This window comes from Propithecus coquereli, unplaced genomic scaffold (assembly GCF_000956105.1).
Source record: "Propithecus coquereli isolate 6110/MARCELLA unplaced genomic scaffold, Pcoq_1.0 Scaffold109, whole genome shotgun sequence".
NCBI classification, from domain to species: Eukaryota; Metazoa; Chordata; class Mammalia; order Primates; family Indriidae; genus Propithecus; species Propithecus coquereli.
Genome location: NW_012134858.1, coordinates 5,135,686 through 5,158,716, shown reverse-complemented (window position 1 = coordinate 5,158,716; position 23,031 = coordinate 5,135,686). Strand labels below are relative to the sequence as shown.

General features: G+C 51.2%; 1 protein-coding gene across 1 annotated transcript in view; it reads left to right on the top strand.

Moving 5' to 3' along the window:
* LOC105813375 (glutamate receptor ionotropic, delta-1) overlaps window positions 1-23,031 on the top strand; it is a 547,286-nt gene that overhangs the window by 255,745 nt on the left and 268,510 nt on the right. Inside the window, exon 3 of the mRNA XM_012648023.1 lies at window positions 18,088-18,141. Within this exon, the coding sequence (XP_012503477.1) occupies window positions 18,088-18,141 (54 nt within the window). The remainder of the gene's footprint in view (window positions 1-18,087; window positions 18,142-23,031) is intronic.

Here is a 23,031-nt window from a genome sequence, read left to right as displayed (position 1 = left end):
ATGAGTTTCTAGATAAGGGACACAGAACAACATAATGGATAGTGTCTTTGCTCGCAGTTTTACAAACAATGCAAATGTGATTCAAATGGCTGCTTCTTATGTCAGCTCTGGCTGAAAGCCAAAGGCATAAACAGGGTGATATTCTAGTTCAGCGTGAGTTTTTTTGTGGAAAGCCAAAATGATATCATCCAGACTTGGAGCTTCCTAGGGATTTGACTTGGCACACGGTAGAGCTTAAAAGCTTTAGAAGAATTAAAATTGGGTGTTTCTTAGGCCGTATTTCTGGCTAGCTTCCACTTAATTTTTAAGATGTAGCTCCAGGGTTGTCCATTCCAAGAAACCTTCCCTGACTCTCTGAGATCGAGCAAGGGGCCCTACTATGCGCTGTCATAATGCCCTGTGCACCCCTCTCTCCTCGAGCCCCCACTTCATTATACCTGTTTATGTGTCTGTGTTGAAGACAACGGACCCTGAAAGGTAGGCAGGATCTCAGTTATGTTTGTATTCCCAGCTCGCACACTGCCTCTGGCACACAGGAGGCCTTCACAAATGTTTACTAGGCATGCCCAAAATAGAGTAGTTCCTGGTATAAGGCAAGGTAGTTTGCAGAGAGATTAGATTCTGAGCTTTGGCTCTAGATTTCCAGGTTCAAATTTAAGCCTCTACCACTATCTAGCTCTGCTGCCTTGGACAAGTAAAAGAGTCAGTCTGTGCCTCTGTTTACTCATCTGTAATATGGGGCTGGCAGCGGTGTCTACCTCAAAGACTTGCTGAGGGGATTAAGGGAATTGAATACATTGTGTGGGTGCCTGGCATATAGAAATTGCCGTGCAATTGGCTATATCTGGCTCTTTTGCCAGGGTTAGTGGGCAGAGGGGCTGAGGTGTGGTTTGGGCTGGGCCTGGCATACAGCCACTTTTTGGTCACTCAGAAGCAGCTCCCGTGCCCAGGCTGTCGGGTGTGCCGAGGACGGGGCTGACACTGTGCATACTGGCCCTCGAGGCCCCCTCTGTCTGGAGGTTGGGCACCCCCATTCCTCCTACTCAGAGCTCTGTGTCCAGCCACACTGGGGCGGGTTTGTGGGAGGACATTCGTAATCCCTGGGTCAGGACTTCGCCTCTGAGGCTTTCCAGCCTTCTTCAGGTGGCGTCTCACCCTATGCTTTCCCTCGGAAGTCAATCGAGGAGTCTTTGGGCACTAGCAGACTTGACATCCTCCCCCAGCGCAGCCTCTGATTTCCTGTGAGACCCCGGTGAGTCACGTAACACCTCTAGCATCTGCTGTCTCGTCTTTCGTAACAGAGGTGACGGTGGTACCCACGATGGGTGGCTCTGTGGATTCAGTGGGGCGATCTGTACAGAGCGGTTAGCTGGGGCCTGTGCGCGGTCAGCACGCAGTCCATGTTAAATGCTTTCGCTCTTGCCTTTGCAAACCCACTTCTCTGAAGTCTACACCTGGCATTTCTATCCATGGTATGAACTCTCTTTAGAATTCATCTTTGTAAAAATAGCCAGGGAAACGCTGGAGGCTTTAAAGTTACAAAGTGGCTTTTCCCCAACCAAGGTCCCCAGGACTTACCGCAGGCAGGGATCGGTGCTCGCTGACCTGCCCCTGGAGTGACAGCAGTTCCCTGCACAGATCCCTGCCACCTGGCCCTCCTGTAGCAGGTGGGCTTCCTGGCACTCGGGCCGGGCCTGGCCAGTGACCCCAGCTGGTCGGACTGGCCTTCTGTCCGCCTGTGGCTTCTCACTGCCCTTTTCACACTAACTGCATTTTCTGCTCTGAAAGACACATAGGTATTCGACAAAAAAGGGATTAGGAAAGGAAAGTTAAGTACTTTTCATCATATTTGTACAGATAGTGACGTGTAAAGTGGTTTTGTTTAGAAGAACATACGATTCGTGCTGGCGCAATAAATGAGAATCCAGGCTCCTAGCATATAGCCCAGACCCTAGCTCTGATCCACAGCTGGTGTGTCACTTGGTGAGCTGCTTATCTTTGTTGCATTTTTTTGTGTCTCTAATCTCTGCAGGTTGGGGTTCTTCCAGTCCCTATTTTGGGGCACCCTGTGAGCACGTTGGACTCAGAGCAGTTTATCCACATATGTATTGTTGTTTTCGAGGGCAGGGAAATGTTTTGCTCTTTCTTGGCTTCACAGGATTTCAATGGCCTCCTCCTTCCTTGAAGTCTATCCAAACCTCCTCACCCTTCCAGACCGGTCCTCCGTGAAGCCTCTCCTACTTTTCCAGCCTGCTCTCACTTCTCCCGGCAGAGGCCCCTTGAGACCGCTCACCCACCCAGACGGCACGCACTGTCTGTCCCTCACCCCTCCCCCTCCACCCCTGCTCTGATTGAGGAAAGAGACAGCACAGCGTCCCTTGTGCCCCCGCACTCACCGTCACTGAGGACGGCATGCCTAGGAAGCACCAACCTGTATTTATGCTGATGGAACTCAGATCCCCTGCTCTGTACATTTTTAAGTCATTCATCCTTCTAGAAAGATGTGTTGATCAAAGTGAGCCAGGATGTTTGAACTATTTCTTTGAACAGGCCATTATAAATCCCCAGCCCGTGTGCACATCCTGTTGATATAATGTCAATCCTGAGGTTACTGATGGGTCCTCCCCTTTCCTTACCTTGGGTTGCTTGATGGATGTTCGTTTAAATGGGCTGTGGAATGAAGTTGTAGGATAAGAATCTGACATTCTTTCCCTGTACGAGTTAGAAACAGAGGCAGAGCTCAAGACGGACTTGTGGGCTTGATCAAGAATTCTCTGTGAAGTCGTGCCTGTTCCACTGCTCTATTCCAAAGAACACACAGTCCCGAACAGCCTCCAGGGCCTGCAGATTGGAGCAGAGAAGAGAGCTGTCCTCCTCTCATCCCAAAGCCTGGCTACAAGTCCCCCCTTCCCAAAGCTTATGACAATAAATTCTGTCCTAGTCCATTTTGTGCTTCTATCACAGGATACCTGAGACTGGGTAGTTTATAATTTGTAATTCTGGAGGCTGGGAAGTCCAAGGTAGGGGGGCCCACATGTGGAGAGGGCCTTCGTGCTGCATCATCCCACGGTGGAAGGCAAGAGAGCCAGAGAGGGTGAGAGACAGAGCGAGAGAGAGAGAGCAAGAGGCTCTGAACACATCCTTTTACAACGAAACTGCTCTTGCAATATGGCATTAACCCGCTCCTGAGGGCTGTGCTCCCATGACCGGCACAACTCCTGCTAGCGCCCCCACCAACACGGTTGCACTGGGGATTAAGTTTCCAACATGTGCTTTTGGGGGACACACTCAAACCATTGCAAGTTCTGTATAAGAACTACTAGAGTTTGGGTTCTCAGCTAGTTTTCCAGGCTCAGTGCAGAAAACCAATATTCCTTTTATTTCTAGTCTGGCCACTGACTTGCTCTCTTCTGTCAGCCCAGCCCTGCTGTGCCCCTCCAGCCTCCTTCTATTAGTTGGCTCCAGTTAACTTAAGCAAGCCTGCTCTAGTTAGCTTGAGCAAAAAGAAAATTTATTGCCTTTTGGCTGACCTTGTATGTATTGACTTCTGATTGCTTAGACAATTCTCATTGGTTGCCCATGTTTATCCCTCTCTCCTCCAAACTATGCTGAAATGACAGTAAAGGGTGAAAATGTTGTAAACCCACGAGATCAAAGAGTTCATGAGAGGAGTCCACAGTGGATGAGAGCTTAGGGCCAGTTTTTGGGAAAGTGGACGCAGGATGGATAACTGGTTCAGCAGATGTGAGGATGTTACAGCTTCCGTGCTTGATAGTAAGGATGCTTTGGGAAGTGAGCTGGTTCCACCTGCGAGCTTCTGAGAGCCTCAACACCAGCGACCCCAGGAAGTCGGGGTGAGGCAGGTGGCAGAACCCAGGGGAAATGAAGCAGAGATTTGTGTGTTGGGTAGTGTGACCTTTGGCTTCTTTTTCTTATCTGCTCCCAGAATACCAGTGGCTGGAGTGCACCCTTCAGACAGGATACTGGAGGAGTCTTTTCTGGAGAAAGTGAACAACTCTGGAGAAAAGACTTCCCAGTACTGGCATTGTGGAAGAGAGGACTGTCTTCTAGTGCAAAGGCAAGGAAGCCCACCAGCCCACGAGCTACACCCATAACCTGCAGTGAGCTTTGTCCTGCCCCACTTTGAATATGAAAGGACATTTAAGGATCGTTATGCCTTTGAGGAATGTCTCTTATGTGAAAGAGAGAGGACAAAGTAAACATACAAAAGGGATCCTGGACAAACTGAACAATGTAGGGAAAAAGAGAAAACTTCAAAACCCTCTTATTGATAGTCTTAAAGAGATAAAAACATACTGTAGCCTTAAGCCATGAACAAGATACTATGAAAAAGAACAGAAGGCACAAAATAGCAACTGAAGATAAACATGATAACTGAAACTTTAAAAATCCGGTTGAAATAAAGCAAAAAGGCAAAAAGGTATATAACAGGAGAGAAAAGTTGATAAAAATGCATGGCACAATTCAGGAAGTTCAATATTCTTCTAACAGAAATTCTAGGGAGAGAACAGAAAAAATGGAAAAAGGCAAATATCAAAGAAATAAATAGGAAAATGTCTCAGAGCTAAAAGACACGTGTCTCCAGACTAAAGAGTCCTATAACCATTTAGCTCTTAGTTGAAGTAACTGAAAGGAACACCCACACCAAGGCATCGGGTTGGATCGGGGGAGCAAAGGAGGAGGAGGAGGAAGGGGGGAAGAGGAAGGGCAGGCAATGTGAAAAGAACAAGAATCGGCAAAGCATTAGGATGTTTAAGTCTAACACCAATGCTAGAAGATACTGGGGAAGAACATTTCTGTGGGAAAATTAATATTAACCTATTTTGCATTAAGTGAAACTATCAATCAATATAATACCAAAATAAAAATAATCCGTACATAGAAGACTCAAAAATGTATACTCGATGCACCTTTTCTTAGGATATGCGTCAGAAAAATAAAACTAAAAATCCCAAAATAATGAAAGTAGGCCACAGCAGGTGCAGAGAATCCAACCACGAGAGCAGAAAGGCAAGTCTCAGGACAGCCCCTGTCACCCAGCTGGAGACCCGCGGGCCTACACGGCAGCAGCGGGAGCTGTGATGGGCGGTCTGCAAGGCAGAAGGAAACTGAAAGCCCATTAACATGGGCGAGAATTTGCAAAAATATATTATAGAACTTGTACAAATAACTACGAATCAAGTCAACTGTTAATGCAAGAAAAGCAAAAGTTGTATAAGCAAAGAAAGGATACAATCATAGTCCACTATTTGGCTTAGTAGCGAACAGTGTCATAACCACAATAGAGTCAACACTTTTGATCTAATTTAAAAATTGCAATACAACTAAATTAGAAATATTAGGAAGGGAAACGAAGGGGTGAGTGATTGGATGAGCAATTTAAATTCCTTGTACCACATCAGGAAGATAATAGATAGTGCTAATGTTTAAAATTGATCAACCAAGTATAGCAGGGTGAACTTGATTAATTACGATTAAGAAACATGGAGGTAAATCTCAAAGAAATAGATGAAAGAGTTACAGGTGTTTGCCTCTGGGGAGCAGGACTAGGAGTGGCAGGAGGACCAGGGACTGCCATTTGTCAATAGAAGGCTTTTAATACTGCCTTATAAAAATTATGATTGAGCGTAGAATAATAGGTTTGTAAACTATTGTCTACCATTGTCACATTGTGCTTTGAAATTACTCAGTTTATTTTCCCTTTTAAAACATTTTATTATACTCTTACTCAGCACATTGGTCTTACTAGTGTTTGATATTCAAATTTAAAAAATAAATGTTATTTTCCCTATTGTTTGTATAAAGTTTTAAAACAGAGTTAATGAGAAATAAAAGGAATTTATTCAAGTGATACTGGGCAACTCACACAGGTAGGCAGAATGCTAGAAAACTGGGCCCAGAAAACTGTGGGAGGCTGGATGGGCACAGACACGGCCAAGGTCACCCCCCGGTGACACTGTTTACGACACTGTCATTGGACACAAGACTGCCTTTCTCACTGTGAATGATTTAGTTCTCTGGGCCACTCTCTCAAGATTCCCGGGATCCACTCTGCTAAGCCTGCGTCCTGTGCCGGCCTCTGAGGGCTGGAGAGAGGGACCTTGTACCTTCTTCGAAACCTCTGACCAAGATGTACACAACGGGCATCTCCACAATCAAGGACTCTCTGATAACGAGTGACCGGAATCCTGCAAGTGTCTCTCACACCTCTCCATATGGAACACCCTTTCCCTCCCTCCCAAACCACTGAGTTCCCCAAACCATGGGGAACCCACCCATGTGGCCTGACCCACCCTAACCCTGTCTTGTGGGCCCCCAAGGCCTGGAGCTCCCTTGTCCTGCTCTGTTCCTGTGTAACCTTAGCGTCTTGTGAAATTTCACTGTGTGCCTTGAACAAAGAAAGCTGATATTCTGGGGGGATGAGTTTGATAAACACTGGGTTCAACCAAGTTTGATAAGTTTCTGTGAAAAGAGGACTTTTCTCTCAGTGGGCTTTTTGATTCTGGAGGTGGGGTATAAATGTGCTGTATCTCAAACTTTCTGACCACAGATTTCCTTTTTGTTGTAAGAAACTTTTAGCGTCTTCTAAGACCCATCCATTCCATGGAACACAATCTGGGGACTCCGATTTATAGGGTGAGAACCAGGCTCCGCTGCCTGGCAGAAGGCGCTGGGTATCGGGACCTGGTGGCGTTTCAGGGAGTAACTCCTGCCTCGTGCTGTGGATCCTCCCAGCTTGGATTTTAGGCCACAGCAGGACCAAGGGTGGAGCTGCCTCACGTGCACATTGAACTCACAGCCGAGTGGTCCTCAGGCCAGACAATGCCACATCTGCCCCAACAGGTAGTGGGCGGAGTGCAGCCTGACACAGTTTGAGCACGAGAAACCCGCTGAGAAAGTGTGCGTGGTCTCGAGGGCTTCTCCACAGGGCTGGGCTGCGCTGCGCTCCCTGGAAGGCAGATCAGACCACACACTTCCTGTCCTAACTTGCAAGGCAGGAAGAGGTTCCAGAGTGGTCTGACCCTTTGCATGGAGCACTGACCTGAGAGGACAGGGCTGGGCAAGTGGGTGATGGTTTAGTCAGTACCCTCAGGGAAGACAGTGAAGTTCTAGTTGAGGGCAATAGAAAAGTAGTCGTTGCTACAGGTTAGGGGAACAGATACATGTGTCTTTATATTATGCAAATTATGTTTTCTGTACCATACATTATCTGTGAGTTTAGAAATCTTCACGGCTAATTTTGCCTAACTGATTTTTGCCTCATCGTGTGAAATCCTCATTCACAGCATGTGAAGATGTGACTCTACCCTCGTCCCCACAGACCCAATGCCCTTCTCACCTCCAGCCTTCTGCAAACTGTCTCCTTAGAAGCCCTGTGTTCACAGTTTCTCTCCAAGCAATGCCAGGTGCTTTGTGCTGGCAATAGGGGTGGGGCAGGGCAGGTGGGTGACACCCAGAGGACTAAGCTGATGCATATTTGGTTCCTGATTCTGTTTCTGCCTCCTCTGGGGGCAAATGCGGAGTTGTGTGGCTTTACCATGGGGCCCAGAAAGCTCTGGGCAAAAACTAAGCTCGTGGCCATTCCCAGGTCTGGAACTCAGCTGCATGGGGCTTTGTACTTGGAGAGAGGCAGTCTTACTGGTTGTAAAGCAATTTATACTGTGGATTCTGAAGAAAATAGATTTCTTTTTCCACACTCTTTTTGCTAAATTTGCAGTATCCTCGCCTCCTTTCTCCAAGACTTCAGAGCCCCACTGTGGCCTCTTAGTCAGTTTCACCAGGGCCAGAGTCCTAAGCTCAGCATCAAGGTGGCCCAGGTGAGCAGCTGTTTATGTCCCAGCTGTCCCCTCTGCCCACCCCCTACACCCACTTTCCCATGTCACAAATCGGGGACTTGTTTCCTGACAGTTCCTGGGCCAGGGAGCTCCTCCCCAGCACCCCAAGGGAGAAGCTCTTGTCTCCAGAACTGAATAGCAGATATTTTTCTTTCTGTTTCATTCTCTAAAAAGTCAGGCTCATAAAAAAGAATACAAATTACACTCAGCAGCTCTTATCAGCTTGGTAAAGAATAGCTACTTTCAACTTTATTGCTTTAAAAAGAATTCACATCTTCCATCTTTTAAAAACAATTTGGGTTGAGGAAAGGAATTAGACCCATGTGCAGAAGCAGCTTGCCTGAGCGCTGTTTGAAGGGGTCGTGGAATTAACCTTGAACGCTGATGCTTTAGTTGACAGCGAGGCAGTGTAGCTCTCCTCCCAGTGGACATCCCTGCGGGTCAGGGTCCCTGGGGCTGACAGCTGCACCAGGAGGGGAGGGACTCTTCCGTCCCAAATGGCCCCCACACCTTCCTTCAGCAGCGTCTGATGCTGTGGTTTCCTGAAGCTGGCCCTTGGATGCAGGCAGTGGCTTCGCAGGCTCCAGCATGAATGTGGAAGTACCCGTGGGAGGGAGAAGAAAACATTTCTAATCAGTTTTGGACTTAGCTTCGCTTGTTTATGAAAATCGCTTGAAGCTGGAGCTGAACAGCAAAGTGTGTGAGAAATGGCTTGGCAACCGCCGCCTGCCACCCAAGGGCTGCGTCCCCTGCCCTCGGGCAACCGAGTCATGAGATTGTTCACAGCCCACACTGCGGAGGCTGGCAGCTGCTTTCGCCAAAGCAGAGTGGGCATAAATAATCTCAAAAGTGATTTGTTCTACTCAACATCTAGGTCCTCGAAAGGAATTGTGTGACGGCATCGCTGTGGCCAAGGGCCTGAATGCCTCACTCCTCCGTGAGACAAAATCGGATAGAAAAGCCGCCTGCACTTGTCTCCCGTCAGGACGCAGCCCGAGTGTCAGCAAGAGTGAGAACGCGGAGGGCCTCATTTGGCTTCTGCGCCCTCCAGGTGGCAGGGAAATTATGGGCCATTGATTAAAACCCAAGTATCCATCAGCCAATACTCATGGGCACTGCCTGGCTTCACTTCTCCAAGTTGATCTTATTAAACAGATCGTGTCTGCGAGCAGACCCTGTTTCATTTTTCTGCTGATACTAACGGTTCTTCAAAAATTGTCCACATGTAGCATATTCCCACTTTTTATTACAGTAAATTGCACTTCCTTCACAGCCCTGGAACCTGCCTCTATTTCATCTAAAGGATCCACAAACGATCTGTAACGAATCTTCATCCCCGGAGGCTGTGAGCTGGCACTCCTGCCATCCGTGCACACGCTTGAAGAAGGCAGCCTGGACTCGCAGTTTATCTCAGGCTTGGTCAACAGCGAGGGCCGAGGCGCGGGAGGTCTAACGATGGACTAGGAATTGTTCACATCTGTCAGATTTTTGCATGAATTAGAACGCATAATGCTTGCTTTCTTGCTTTTTCTTCCATAGCAACAAGAGTTTTTCTGAGATCCCAGCCGATGTCAAAAAAAAAAAAAAAATTTAACGCCAAACACTCTTTCTCTAGTGTTACAGTAATATCTTTTTAAATGCCCTTGATTGACCAAACTAGTCCAGAACTTACCGTGTTGTTAAGCGTGATGTATGGGAACTTGCACCAGGAGGATCGGCACACGGCACAAAAGAAGAAACAATTGTGTCCCGGTGGAAAAGCTCTGAATTTGATCGTGTTTCCGTAAACTCCCGAAGGTCATGGCATCTGGCATTGATCCACTTTCAAGTTCACTTTGTTTTATCTCAGGTTCTCTCAGATGTGTAGAAAAAGGGTGTTATTTTCAAATACAGGTGGTGTTCACTTTGCGTGGCATAGTGTTAACCAAAAGTCAAGTGCATAATCAAGTCCATGCAAAGCGAGGACGCGGGGCCTGTACGCACGGGTTTGGGTTAATGTGGTACCGTGCAAAGCAAAGACTGTAAGTCAATATCCCTTCTCACTGTACTGGGGTTCCCACTCATGTCCCCAGCCTTCCTCCTGCTCAGCACCAGGGAAATATGCAGGAATGTGAATCATCCATCCATTCCATGGCCACATTTTGAACATCACTGTCTGCGAGGTGTTGTGTTCGACAAGTGCCTCGTGGTAATTAGAGCAGGCTCTGGACCTCCAGGAGATCACTTCCTAGTGAGGGACAGGACGCTGCTTACCATGTGCAGAAATCCTTTGGCAACCAGAGGTCTTCCTGACCCAGGAGCTCTGGAGGGGGGTGGCAGGAAACTCTGGAAGCCCGGGCCAGATTCTGCAGAAGACCCTGCAGCTCCCCAGGCCCCCACTCTGCGGGCATGCCATCACCTGCACTGCCTTCTGTCTCAGTTGTTGCTTTCGCACTGAACACCTATGGCAAGTGCCAGGAATGAGCTTTGTCTTCTCTCTGTCCCCACGTTGGTGGGGTGTAGTAGAAGGCACATGGGCTATACATCTGAAAGGCCCACTTACACTGACTTGCTGGGAGACTTCGGGCAACTCATTCAATCTTTTAGAGCCTTGGTTTCCCCATCTGCGGGCGGCGAATCAGAGCCCCTTTCAGCAGGCTGTTGTAAGGACTCAGGGAGGGAGCGTGTGTAGAGGGCTTGCTTAGCTCAGGGTCTGGTCGGGAGGAGGTGTTTTTTAAGTGCCGGCGCTTGCCCCCAGCCTACAACCAGCCCACAACCAGCCCGGAGCTCTAGCCTTTTCCAGTGGGCACCTTCCCTGAGCTCCCAGACACAGGCTCAGTTTTCCCTCAACAAAAAGGGCCCTCTTAGGATCCCGCAGAGCTGTGTTTTAGAGCTACACTGGGCACGCTCTGTTCCCCCTTCCCAGATGGCCTTGCTGGAGCCGGGATTGATCGCCTACTATCCACCATCCTTCAGGGACCACCCCTGCTCATGCTAAACTACCTTTCCCTGTGTCCAGGTTGTGTGCTTCCTGTCCCTGCCAAGGGTGGGGGCCCTGGGCTTCAAGAGAGCTCCAGAAGAGAAACGGGTGAGGGGGGAACAGATGACTCGTACTTGGTCAGGAGGGCCTGGCTCCTGGGAAGGGCCTGAGAGGAGATGCTCGGAAAGAGACCTGCTTGGGTCCAGGATTTCCCAGTGGGATCCGGGAGAAAGGATGGAGCTGAAACGGGAGCTGTGGGAGACTTGGGCCTTTGGGACAGGACAGTTTTCCAGGGAAAAGCAAGGCCCGGAGAGACAAGGCGGGGGCAAATGGGGTAAGCAGCTGGGCCAGGATCTTGGGCTCTTTTCCCAAGAAGGCAGGCCCTGGGAAGCACAGGGAGTCCCAAAACAGTTTGGTGCTAACTGCTCTTGACGCGTTTCCTTGTGGCTCTGGACACAGCGTCTAAAGCTCGGGCCTCCTGGTGGCTGCATGGTTGATCTCCTTGTAAATGGGCTCCTCAAATCATCCATCATCTTGCAACCCAGCCAGCTACTCCCTTTCTTTGCAAATGGAGGGCGTTGTGCTTCCTCGTGCTTCGGAGGGGTGACATTGCACAGAGAGAATTGTTCCTAAATAGCGTGTTGTTGCAAAGGCAGCAGTGGGCCTTTAAAGTTAGCTCTGTATCTGTCCTTGGGAAAATGCCAGGCCCTGGGCTCCATGGGGGGAATGTTCTCAAATGTTAGAGTTAGGTTTTAAAAAGATGCTAATTGCGGACAAGCTTTCATTATCTCCGGCTCCGAGTGCTAGGGGGGTGCCTAGATAAGTGGCCAACAATTAACACATACATAAATAATCGGTGGCATTTGCTCTTTGTAAAATAAATCCTCAACAATGTTGCTGGAAGGCTTCCATGTGGAGGTTTTTTCCACTCCGTGTACTATTCCTTTAGGCCAAGATAAAGTGCAGCAGGCTCATACTTAAGAAATGCAAGTGGAATAATGGTCTCAGGCTTATGAGAAGTTAACCTGGAGAAGGAAGGCACTCATGCTCATAATGGAATTTTCTCAGGTGTGAGCAAAGAGGCCATTTTCTTCCCATTGTCAGGGGCCAGGGTCAGGCCCAAAGGTTCATACACTTTCTTGGACTGTCATTTAGGCCTTTGGGGAGCAGCGTGACCGAGGGAAAAATTGCAGGCTGTGGGGAGAGTTGGACCTGGGTTCAAATCTAGCCTCTGCTGAGTACTGGCTAAGGGACCTGCTGCAAGATATGCATCTAGATCAAGGTCTCAGGTCCCTGTCTGGGGAGCGGGAGTGAGAACAGTGCCTGACTTGTTAGGTTCTTGGGAGTACGTGAGGCTTGTGGGCTGTGAAGGGGAGGTGATGTTGTATGTAAGCGTCGATAGGTGCTTGAGGAGGGCGCTTAATAAAAGCAGGCTCTTGTCACCCTCGACAATGGCTCCAGCTCGGTCCTTCATGAAAGGCCGTGAACACAGAGGAAAGGGGCCGAGGCTGGAGTGATTTCTCTGATACACTCAGTACCCCTGTCCTCTCTGCTTCCTTCTAGGGGGGTCCCGGAGCTGATCCTCACCACCACGCGGTCCCCAGCCCCCGTCCAGGCGAACAGCCCTCCCACCTGGCATTCTCATCAGCGTTCGGCGGCTGCTTTCTGTCCAAAGCCTGTCTGGGAGCTGGGAGCTGGTGCTTGGCCTGCATCTATTTCCCTGTGAAAACTGTGAGATCAGGTTGGCCAGAGCAGGGTGCACATGTCCTTTGGCATGCAGGGGGCCCCCAGGATGGCATGTGGGTGTCCCATGTCACTCACACCCCAGCTCTGTGGATGCCATCGGGAAAAGGCACCTGAGGTTCAGACTGGGTTTGCTGCTCAAAGACGAGAGGACACATTCCCCTCCACGCGTGGCCTCCCCGGGCCTGGGCGGGCCAGCTGTCCTCAGCTTCCTTTAGCCGCCTCTGCCTATGACGGCACGCTTTTCTCTCTAGAGGGTGGAATGCGGGTCAATGTATGTACGTACACGAGTCAACACAGGCGTGGACATCCAGCCTTTCACTCCTGGCTGCCTGTGTCCACCCTCCCACCCGGTTCGTGGGCCAGTTACCACCGTCAGCATCTGCCACCTCCCCTGTTCAAAAGGGCCTGGAAGAGAAGTCAGCTCGACCCTTTGGAAGTTCCCACTTTTCCAGCTCTTCTCCCAAGTTCCCTGTTGCCACTTTATGGCAGGGCACAGGAGCCGGCAGACGGGCTCTGATGGTTTGGTGAGGGCTTGCAGGATCCACAGCAACTCAGCAGGGCTGTTGGCATCGGGCCACCACAGCCAACCCTTTGAGCTGATTGAGACCTCGTTCCCGGCCTGGGGAGCCTCCACCACCCGCCTCGCTTTGCTTTGAGGGTTGTCCCCTAGCCACGGTGCCCAGCTCCAGGAGAGAAGCCTGGCTGCAGGGAAGCAGCCGCCCCACCTGCTGAGGGCGAGTGACTGGGAGCCCACCCTGAGCAGGAGGCCCGCTTCCCTCCCCTCCCCACCCACAGGACACAGGACCTGCCCTTGCTTGTCTGGTTGGGTCAGCGCTTCCCTGCAGACGCCCACAGTCTGTGGACCCGCACGGTGGCCAGGATGGGGGAGGTGCCATGTTGTGCTGCCTTGAAGGGCCTCTGGGCTCATGGCGGAGGGGTCTTACCACGTGGCAAGGCTGTATTTACAGTTGGTCTTTGTGCCACTGGTGGCTCCATGGTGGCAGAGACGAGGCTCATGGTCACTCCCCATCCAGGAGAGTTAGGACAGCTTCTCAGGGCAGGGCCTGTCTGTGGGAGGAAGCAAGGAAGGAATGATGGATTGTGCACCGGGCCACATTCGCAAGAGACGTGTGGAGAAGGGATGGGCAGAAGCTCTGCGTGAACTGATCATCTCTGGTGACCTTCCTGGCTGGAAGCGTCACACGTCATTTCATTTAATTTTAACAATAGCCCCAGGTGGGAGGTGTTTGTCTCAAGTTGGGTTCCTGGAAGCAGACTTTGGGTGACGATGATTTATTAAGAGTTAGGGGAATTAAGAAAAGAAAGATAACAGAGGAGTGCGGATTTGGAGCAAGAAGCCAAGCGAGGTGATTTTGGCTCTTCCCTACAGAGGAATTCTGGCAACAGCTGAGAGCGCACTGGGAGAAGGCCCCATCCGGGGGCAAGGCAGCTGGGACCTGTGTTCACGGCACCCTCCGTCCTCGGTTAGGGTGTAAATTCCCAGGTGCCCTGAGTGCCAAGCAGGGATCCAGCAGCCTGAGTCGGGGAGTTGGCTGCTGGGCGTGAACACACATGGGGCGTCAGCGTAATGGAAAATACTCCCGGGATTTGAGGGGGCGTGGGCAGAGCGTCCATGGCACTGCTGCTATTCAGATGCCTTATGGGCATGGAAACTGCAGCTCAGAGAGGTGGAACAGCTCACCCAGGAGCGCTCAGCTGAGAAGTGGCAGGACTGGGATTTGAAAGCACTCTGTCTGCCTGTGGGGCTCTGCGTACTGTCCTCACCCTGCAGACGAAAGGGGGACTTGCCACCACCTGGGGATGCAGCGGGGAGGAGAGGGGAAGGGACGTCGCCCGCTGGACTGTGAACAGTTAGGGCTCTTCCCGCAGAGCTGGCAGCCCTCCAGTAGTCATGGGGTGGAGAGGGGCGGCGTTCTTACTAAGTCTGCTGTAGCTTCTTCTCCCCATCTATCTCAGCCTCTGTGCGAGTTGCACCCTCTGGAAAAGGCTGCAGCCAAGCGCTATTTATCTCCAGGTGGTGGAAGGAGGGTTAACAAATTAGCTGATGCTTAATTGGTGAGGAAAAGTAGGACAGGAAAGTTGGCCAGTTGTCCTGTGGGGTTTTCTGATCAGTTCTCTCCAGCGATGTCTTCCCTGCGTGAGTCTGACACGAGGTGGGAAGACGCCTTAGGGTAGCCAGGGCTCCCACCTGCTCCCTGGGATCTCCTGGCAACCAAGGTCGTCTGCAGTGTTGGCTTCTGCAGGGACAAGCGGAGGACCTCTCACATGCACAAGGGAGGGCACGGCCCTGAAGCAGGGCTCCCAGCCCCTGAGGCCAAGAGTCAGCGACAGAGCTCTGAAACAACACGAGATCTAAGGCACATCGCCATTGCGGGTGTCTTCGAATCCATAGAGGTGGGGGACTGCGGGTACAAGCTCCCTAGGAGGTTCTTATGTGCAGCCAGACTTGAGAATGCCAGTGCCTGACGGAGTCTTGCCCCTCACCTGGGGCTGGCTTGTGTGCTGATACTTAGGTACCCGTGTGGCACTGTGAACAAGGCACTGCCCACCTTCTGCTCAGGCACTTCCTGCGATGGGACCTCACTACGCCTGAGGCAGCCCGTTCCATCTTGAACTACGTGGAAATTCAGAAAGTTCTTTCCTACGCTGAGGCGATATCTGCCTCCCTGATTATTGGAGCCATTGGTTCTAAATCAGCTCTCAGAGGCCGTGCAGAGAAATTTCAGTCTCTGTTGAACATGACAGTGCTTCTTGTGTTTAAAGACACCTGTGCTGTCCCAGGCCCCGTGCATCCTTGGTCACTTTAACTGGCAGTCGGTTCGGGCTGCCCCCTCCGTGACTGGGCTCCTTCATCAAGTGGGGTGACCCAGTCAGATCAACCCCTTCCACCCGCTTCCTTTCCATGAGTCTTTAGTCTTTACTGAAGGGTGTCGCTTTCAAATTTTATTTCCCTGTGTGCCCTTCTGCTATTGAAAACCAAGCACAGGGCTGAGTTCAGCCTTGTTAAATTGCATCTCTTTGGATTCAATTCCGTGTTCCAGCATTCTGAGATGTTATGACATCCTCCCAGTTCCGTATGCGCAAATTTGTACGAGTGTCACTAGTGTCCTCCACGTGAGTGTCAAGGAAATGCTGAACTGCTGGGAGTCAGGGTGAGCCGGAGCCCAGCACTGTGCTCAGAGCATTCTCAGACCACCCAGTCCCCTGGGCGCTTCTGGGCTTCTGAAGTCCTCCGTGAAAGTCTGCATGTGGAGAGGAGAGAGGCTCTGGGCTGGCGGCCAAGACTGCACCCTGGAGTGCCCTCCCGTCTCCACCAGGACTGAGGGCTCCTCCTCCTCTGGCTCTTGAGTCCTTGCAAGCTTCTCTGGAGAGAGCCTGGCTAACTGAGTGTGTAGACTGGGGCAGAAAGCGTCTTCAGGACACGGCTCTTGGGGCACGCAGGGGAGGACACCACAGCTGCTCCCTGAGGTGCGGAGGGAGCGGCCAAGGAGTTTGAGCCTTACAGCATTTATCCTGGGGAAGAGAGGATTCGTGCCGGTGGCGGGCTCAGGAGGCACATGGGAGGGCCTGTGGGGCTCGAGGAATGTCCCCAGATGGTAGCTTAGGATGTGAGTGAAGCTAGAACCCTGAAAGGTGGAAACAGCCAACTTCCCATCACTGCTTCCTGGGAGAAGCTTGGCATGTGTACGGGTGTATTGGTGTTTTCCCCTTCCTGAGACTGAGAACTTAAAATGTGTCACATACCTTGGGAGACACGATGGGGCAAGTGCTGTCTTAATTTTACAGATGTGATTAAACAACAGCCAGGTGGAGGCAGTCCTTGTCCAGTCCAGATTCCTGCCCCGTTTGTCTTCACAGGGGCTGGTGCCCTCGTGCCTAGGCTGGAGAGGACAGTCTGCATGCTTCGGCCCTGACAAGGCCCAGGAATGCCCCTGTGCCCACCTTGGTATCCTGTGGGGTGCTGTCTGTAAAGGACTTTTGTGCAAGAACTCACCGGGGCACCCCCACGGGCTCATTTCACATGCTTGTGTTCGCCAGCAAACCTGTCCCTCTGAATGTAGCGAGGTTCTGACAGAGCCCTGCGTGATGCCAGCATGTGGACCTCAGCGCTGCGCGGGCCTGGGGCCCTGCTCGGCCACGTGTTGTCTGGGCCACCTGTGCAGGCCCTAACACCTCCATGCCTCATGTTAGGAGTGAGTCAGAGCTCTAAGCACCGATGAGGAAAGATATTCTGATTTATTGATAAATCAAAAATGCGAGTTTTAACTTGATGTGTATGTCATGGTCTGATTTTAATGAAAACACGTGTCTGATATCCATTTGCAGTCATGTGCTTGCAGATGTGACTCTAGAAGTTCCCGGAAGGGGACACCTCCAAAAAGCCCTGGGGGGCATGAATTTAAAGGGATACATGGGGAATTTTCACTACTTCAGCACAATTTTTTAAATGGGGAGGGATTATGGGATGGTTTTGAGCATTTTTATTTTTCTGTATTTTTTTCCAATGAAAAGAGTAATAAAGATTACAGTATAAAATACAAGGGAAAAAAGAGGACCATAATCTGATAGCGCTCTGCTCTCTCTCAGGTTCGTAGATGACCTGGCCCGGTGCCTCGGGCTTAGCAAGCACTTGGCACATGCTCACTGGGCGCATTCTTACGGGACATGCTTGAAAACCATCAGTCCCTTCCAATTCTTCCAATCTATTGCCTTTCCAATTAAAGGAGGGACCAAGCACTCATAAACACATACAGGAGACAAGATAATTAACTGGGTCCTGTCTGCCTTGGCCTTCTACTTCATATATTCAACAATATTTATTGAACACCTGCTATGTGCTAGCTATGGTGTGAGATTATGGGTCACAGCTGTGACCTAAGCGATGTGGCCCCTGACCTGGTGGAGCCCCCAACCTGGTAGAGGAGATAGACAATAAGAAATAAATAAACTGATAACCACTGCAGCACAAGCATGGCAAGTGCTAGAAAGAAGCAGAACAAAGCAGAGAGAATGGTAGGGTGGGACCACTGCCAGGAGCTGAAAGAGCCCAGTTCTGTGGATCCCCAAGACCTGAGGACTGGGAGCTGCTGTCTTCCTGGGTGTCACTGAGCATGGCTGGCCTGGAAAAGCCACCATAAATTCCTCGTTCCAGTTTCCCGATTCTGCAGCCTCAGGCAATGACGAGCCTCCTCCCAGAAGTGCACCTGCAGAACGGGGTTTGCAGGCATTCTTGGGGACGGGGGCTGTGCCCGCACCTGTGGCCCTGTGACGCCCTGCTCCGGCTGGTGCGGGAGAGCATGGCGTGCGGCGGGAAATCAGGTGTCTGTGTTCAGATGATGCTTCTTGTGGCTCAGGCAGCCAGAGCAGGCCCCAGGGGGACGGCATGTTTTGTGAGGAAAAAATTCTCCGAGAACAATGTTTATAAAGCCCTGTCTTGGCATCATCCTGTGTGTCTGTCAGCTTCTGTCTTGCTTCTGTTCATGTTCATTCTTTTTTTCTCTGCAGGCTGTGGAGACCAACCTGGCTTCCAAGGACAGCCACTGGGTCTTTGTGAATGAGGTAAGAGCCCCAACATGGTGAGGGGCGTGGCCTGGAATGAGCCCCTGTTCCTGGGGAAGCTCAGAGCGACCCTCTCAGGCCCTGTTCTGATGTGGGGGCTGGAGGGAGCCTGGGGCTGCACCCTGCCTGGGCACAAGGTCAGGGCGTTGGACTCGGCCTGCCTGGATGCTCCCCTGGAGCAACTGGGAACCAGGGGAAGGAACCCAGACCTGAGTGCTCCAGGAAGTCCCAAGGCAAGGGCAGTGGTGTCAGGTGTGAGATGTGTGGGGAGAGGCAGCCATTGGGAGCCAGGGGCTGAAGTGGTCAGGGCAGGTGACAAAGTGGGCTGCAGAGGGGCTGGGGCGAATGGAGATACCGCGTTTCATGCAGGACATTAAGGGTGTGTGTGAGGGTTATGTGAGTGTAAGCAAGCATGCGTGTGTGGAGGGTGTGCACATGTGTGAGTGTGTTGGTGCATGTGGATGTGTGAGTGTGTATACCAGTTTGAGTATTTGTGTGTGTTTTATGTGTGTGAGTATATGCGTGTCGGTATGCATGTGAGTGTGTGCATGTGTGTAGGAGTGTTTGTGTGGGGTTGTGTTGTGTGTGAGTTGAATGTGCACGTGTGTGAGAGTGCCTGTGTGTGTGCAGTCAGTGAGGGCGAGGTTCAGTGCACCCATTCAAAGGGGGTGAGCTGGAAGTCTCCCTCAGGACTGGCTGTCCCATGGTTTGGCCCCAGGGAGGAGCGGGAACACGAGGTGACCTGGAGGCCTGGTCTGCTCTTTAGTACTTGCACCCTGCCTGGCCCTGGCCTCCTCCACGCTGCAGGCGTTGCACAGGAGTGGCTGCGACCACGTGCCCCCGCTTTCCTGAAGAATCCCCTCTGCCTACATGTCCATTCGGGGAGCACCAGCCAGGCCAGCCGCCGTGACCGCAGTGCCAGCACTGAGAGCTGACTCGGAGGCATTTCCTGGCACGTGCTTTGCTTTCATCAGGGCTGTGGCCTTCAGCTGCTCCACATTAGCTGATCAATTTCTAATGGCTTCATTCTGGGAGATGCAAGGTTTATTATGTAGGTAATTTATTCTTTTATGGTGTCTGTTTCTTCGTTCAGAGCTGATATGTCTGAAATAGTCCTGGGTGGCTTATTTTAATAATTGTACAGGTAGTATCAGTAACCACTTGCAAGTCCACTTTTCATGGTTTTCTTCCATGAATTCACATCTTATTAGCTCCATGTCCACAGAGGCCAGTTGGATCGTGCGTGGGAACCGTCCATTTACCGTGGGGTGTGATGGTTGTGCTGGTAATCAGAAGGGACACAACTGCCTCCTCCCTGTTCTTTGGAGCCTGCTGGAGGACCCCTTGATCCTTAGAAAGTTCTTGATTTTCTGGGCTTTGCTGACTTCTCTACAGTTTCTTCAAAGTCCAGTTTCCTTTGTTCCAGAGAAAGGATGCATTCCATGTGTCCCTTAAGCCAAATATCTGGTGCTGGTTTTACTTTTTTGATGACTCATCCAAATCGAACGCCAGTGTTTCTCTGTTGACAGTCTTCAAACAAGTGCTCTGTGTTCGTATTCCCAATCAGCTTCCTTTTCTGAATCCCTGCCCGCCCCAGGCCCCCCTGTCTGTTTCTCCTGACTCCTTCTTCCGGACTGGAGTTAATTCAGACTGACCAGTGGGAGATGCCCAGGGCATTTCATACTGGTAGGGACCCTGGCAATTTTGGGGCAGCTGGAACCCAGGGCTCAGTGTCACCAGAGGAGTCATATGTGAGGTGCACCTGTCAGAGCCACCCAGGAGCAGCCTCACCTGCGAGGGTGGCTCTGTGCCACCAGGAGCAGCAGGGCCCCCTGGGCTGTCCACGCAGCCCACACCAACCATGCGAGTATCCTGAGCTCCAGGAAGCACTGGCCGCCTCCTTTCCTGGCTTCCTCTTCTGTGAGGAGGATCTTCCCCTTGAGAGGCAAGGGACGACAGCTAACATTTCCTAGTCACCTGTTCTATGCCAGGCACTTGTCAGTGCATTTGCGGCCTGGCTTAGTCCTCATCAGCAACCCTGTAGGCAGTTACTGTCATCCTCATTTCACAGATGGGAAAACAGAGGCTCCAGAAGTTGAATCACTTGCCCAAGGTCATGCAGCTGTTAAATGGTGCATCTGGGATTCTACGTGAAGACTGCCTGGCTCCAAAACCCTCTTCACCAAATGACACCACAATACACACGACCTTGGCAAAGATCCTTAACTCATGATCTCTGTCTGATTCAGTAAAGCCAGTCCGTGGGGCTCTGGTATGCACACTGACGGCAGCACTCTTGGGCTGGCCCTCCGTGCCAGCTCACGAACGTTCTTGAAGTCTGCAGTCCGAAGACAGGGCCTCCTGTCCAGCTCCCGCCCAGGCACTCAGTGCAGCCTGGTGATCACTGAGGTGTTCTCCAGGTCACACGTGGGTCTGTCCTTAGGAGCCAGCTGCATTGAGGACCGCTGTTGCAGCAGGGCGTCATTTCAGGCTCTGCACATTTCTTAAGCTCTGCAAGTGTGGAGCTACAGACAAAAACTAATAGTTTCTCAGTTGCTTTTGGTTGGTTGTATATGATGACTAGGGATGAAATAAAGAAAAACAGTAAGAGTCTGGGCAGACATTTGGCGGCTCACTTTCCAGTGTGGCCTCTAGAATCCAGCTGCTACACCGAGTCCTTGTCTTCCTACTTCTTGAAAGAGCTCTCCACTTCTCTGGAGGAACTTGAGCCCCTCAAAGGCAGGCCCAGGTCTCCTCCCCACTCCCACCACGTTCATCTTTGGGCCTCCAGGTGGCCTCCCGGCCATGCCCTCTGCTCCATCCTTCCTTACAGCCTCTGCCCTTCAGTGTCCTCCCCTGTATTTGACTTGCGTAATGCATTTTCCTGGATTCTGGATAAACACTCACAGGCACATGTTTTTGTTTGCTTTCCCCATGCAGCAGTTTTCTTGGTATCAGTGTTGCGTATTCCAGACCTGTGTTATTCAGAGAGGTAATTAGATACAGAGGGTGGCTGGTGAGTCTGTGAGCCAACTGACAGTCCTACGGGTCTCAGGGCACCACTGCGGGGACACGGGCAAGCAGATGCATTTTCGGGTATAAAGTATAGTCTCATTGCTCGATTAAGTTACAAGTTACCCACATAAGTGTACATATAAGAATAACATCTATTGGGTGTCAGGCAGGGGGGAGGGGGAGGAGGGGACAGGTATTTACATACACAAAGAGTGCAATGCGCACCATCCAAGGGATGGGCACACTTGAAACTCGGACTTGGCGGGGAGTGGGGAGGCAAGGGCAACATACATAACCTAAACATCTGAACCCCCATAATATGCTGAAATAAAAGAAAAAAAAAAGTTACAAGTTACCTTAGAGGAAGGCGGGGAATTCAGAAGAACTTGTGGAAAACAAAATGAACCATTAGTCATGGTGGCCACCAGACTGTGAGTCCCTCAAGGGCACGGGCAGCTCCAGCTCATCACTGAACCCTCAATGCCTTGTGCAAAGAACAGATTCTTAACAGGCTTGGTTGAAGGCTGGTCGATGGACACAGTGTAGAGCAAATTGCATTGACAAGCACTTCCTGGTCTGCCTCAGAGAAAAGACAAAGGCAACCATTAAGACCAGAATTCCAGAGACAGAGGGGACTGCTCTGGGTCGTTCATCAGAAGCTGCCAGTTCAAGGCCAGTCAGACTGAACTCGGGGTGAGCTGGGTGGCTTTGGGAACATCTTTATCAGCTGGGGTAGAGTATGTCCTGCCTGTGCAGCCTTCAGCACATCCCAGGGGAGCCATGACCCCGCTGGTCCAGTGATCCACAGGTGTCCTCACGTTGCACGGAATCTGGATGCGGAAGATAATGCCCTCCCCACGAGGCCCCACGTCTGGGCAGGAGACATGTGCCTCATCGTCTGAGTCTGGCCTCTTGAGAATTCTTCTATGGACTGTGCAGTGTGACTCTCCAGCCTCTTGAAGAACCAACGGTGACAGGGACTGGAAGTGCTCTGTTAGTTGCTGGGCAGCTCTTGTTATGTGAATTCTTCCAGACATGGCAGCAAAGCACGTTTTGGTGGAAGTGGCTCAAGAGGCTTGACAAGCGACGCGGAAGTGCACGTATAACCTGCGCGCCTGGGTTTTCTCGGCGAGCGAGGCTCTGAGTGGTGATCTGTGCTCAGCAGCGCCAGGAGGAGGTGAGCTCCAGGGAGGGAGGAGGCACCTCGGCAGGCCCTCGGCTCTCTGCCCCCACTGTCAGCGTACACCAGTGACTCCATGTCCCATGTCCAGTCCAGACTTTGCCCTTGAGCTCCAGACCCAGAGGTCCAGCTTCACTCAGGATCCTTCTCGACTTGGCTGCCGGGAAACCCCATCACCGCCTCAAACTCACCATCCTCCCCAAACCTGATTCTTACCCAGTGCTCCCCAATCTCAGAGACCACCGTCCCTGTCCTTCTGGTTGACTAACCAGCCGGAGAGAAGAGCCCCCACCATGCAGCCCATCCCGGCCCACTGCAGGTGGACCCTGACCTCACCTTTGCACCCTTATTTCCTTACCGTTCTGCTCACCGTCTCACAGCTCATCCCTGCACGTGGATTGGCAACTTCTTATTTTCCTTGTTTATTTTCCCCTCCTGGCTCTGGGCTTTTGGCAGGATTTTTCTTTCCACTTGGTGTGTACTTTTGAATCTGTGATTGTCCAGGACTTACCTTTCCTGCAGGGACCTGTTTAATATTATCTCTGCCAAAAAGACTTCCAGGTTTCCCCAGGCGAGTTATTCTCATGTGTCTTGCGCTCCTCACCCCAGCCCTGCTGTGTTGGGGAATTGTTGCACGTGCCTGATTCCCTGAACAGCCTGTTGGTGAGGGCTCAGATCTCCTCTCTCTCAGGTTC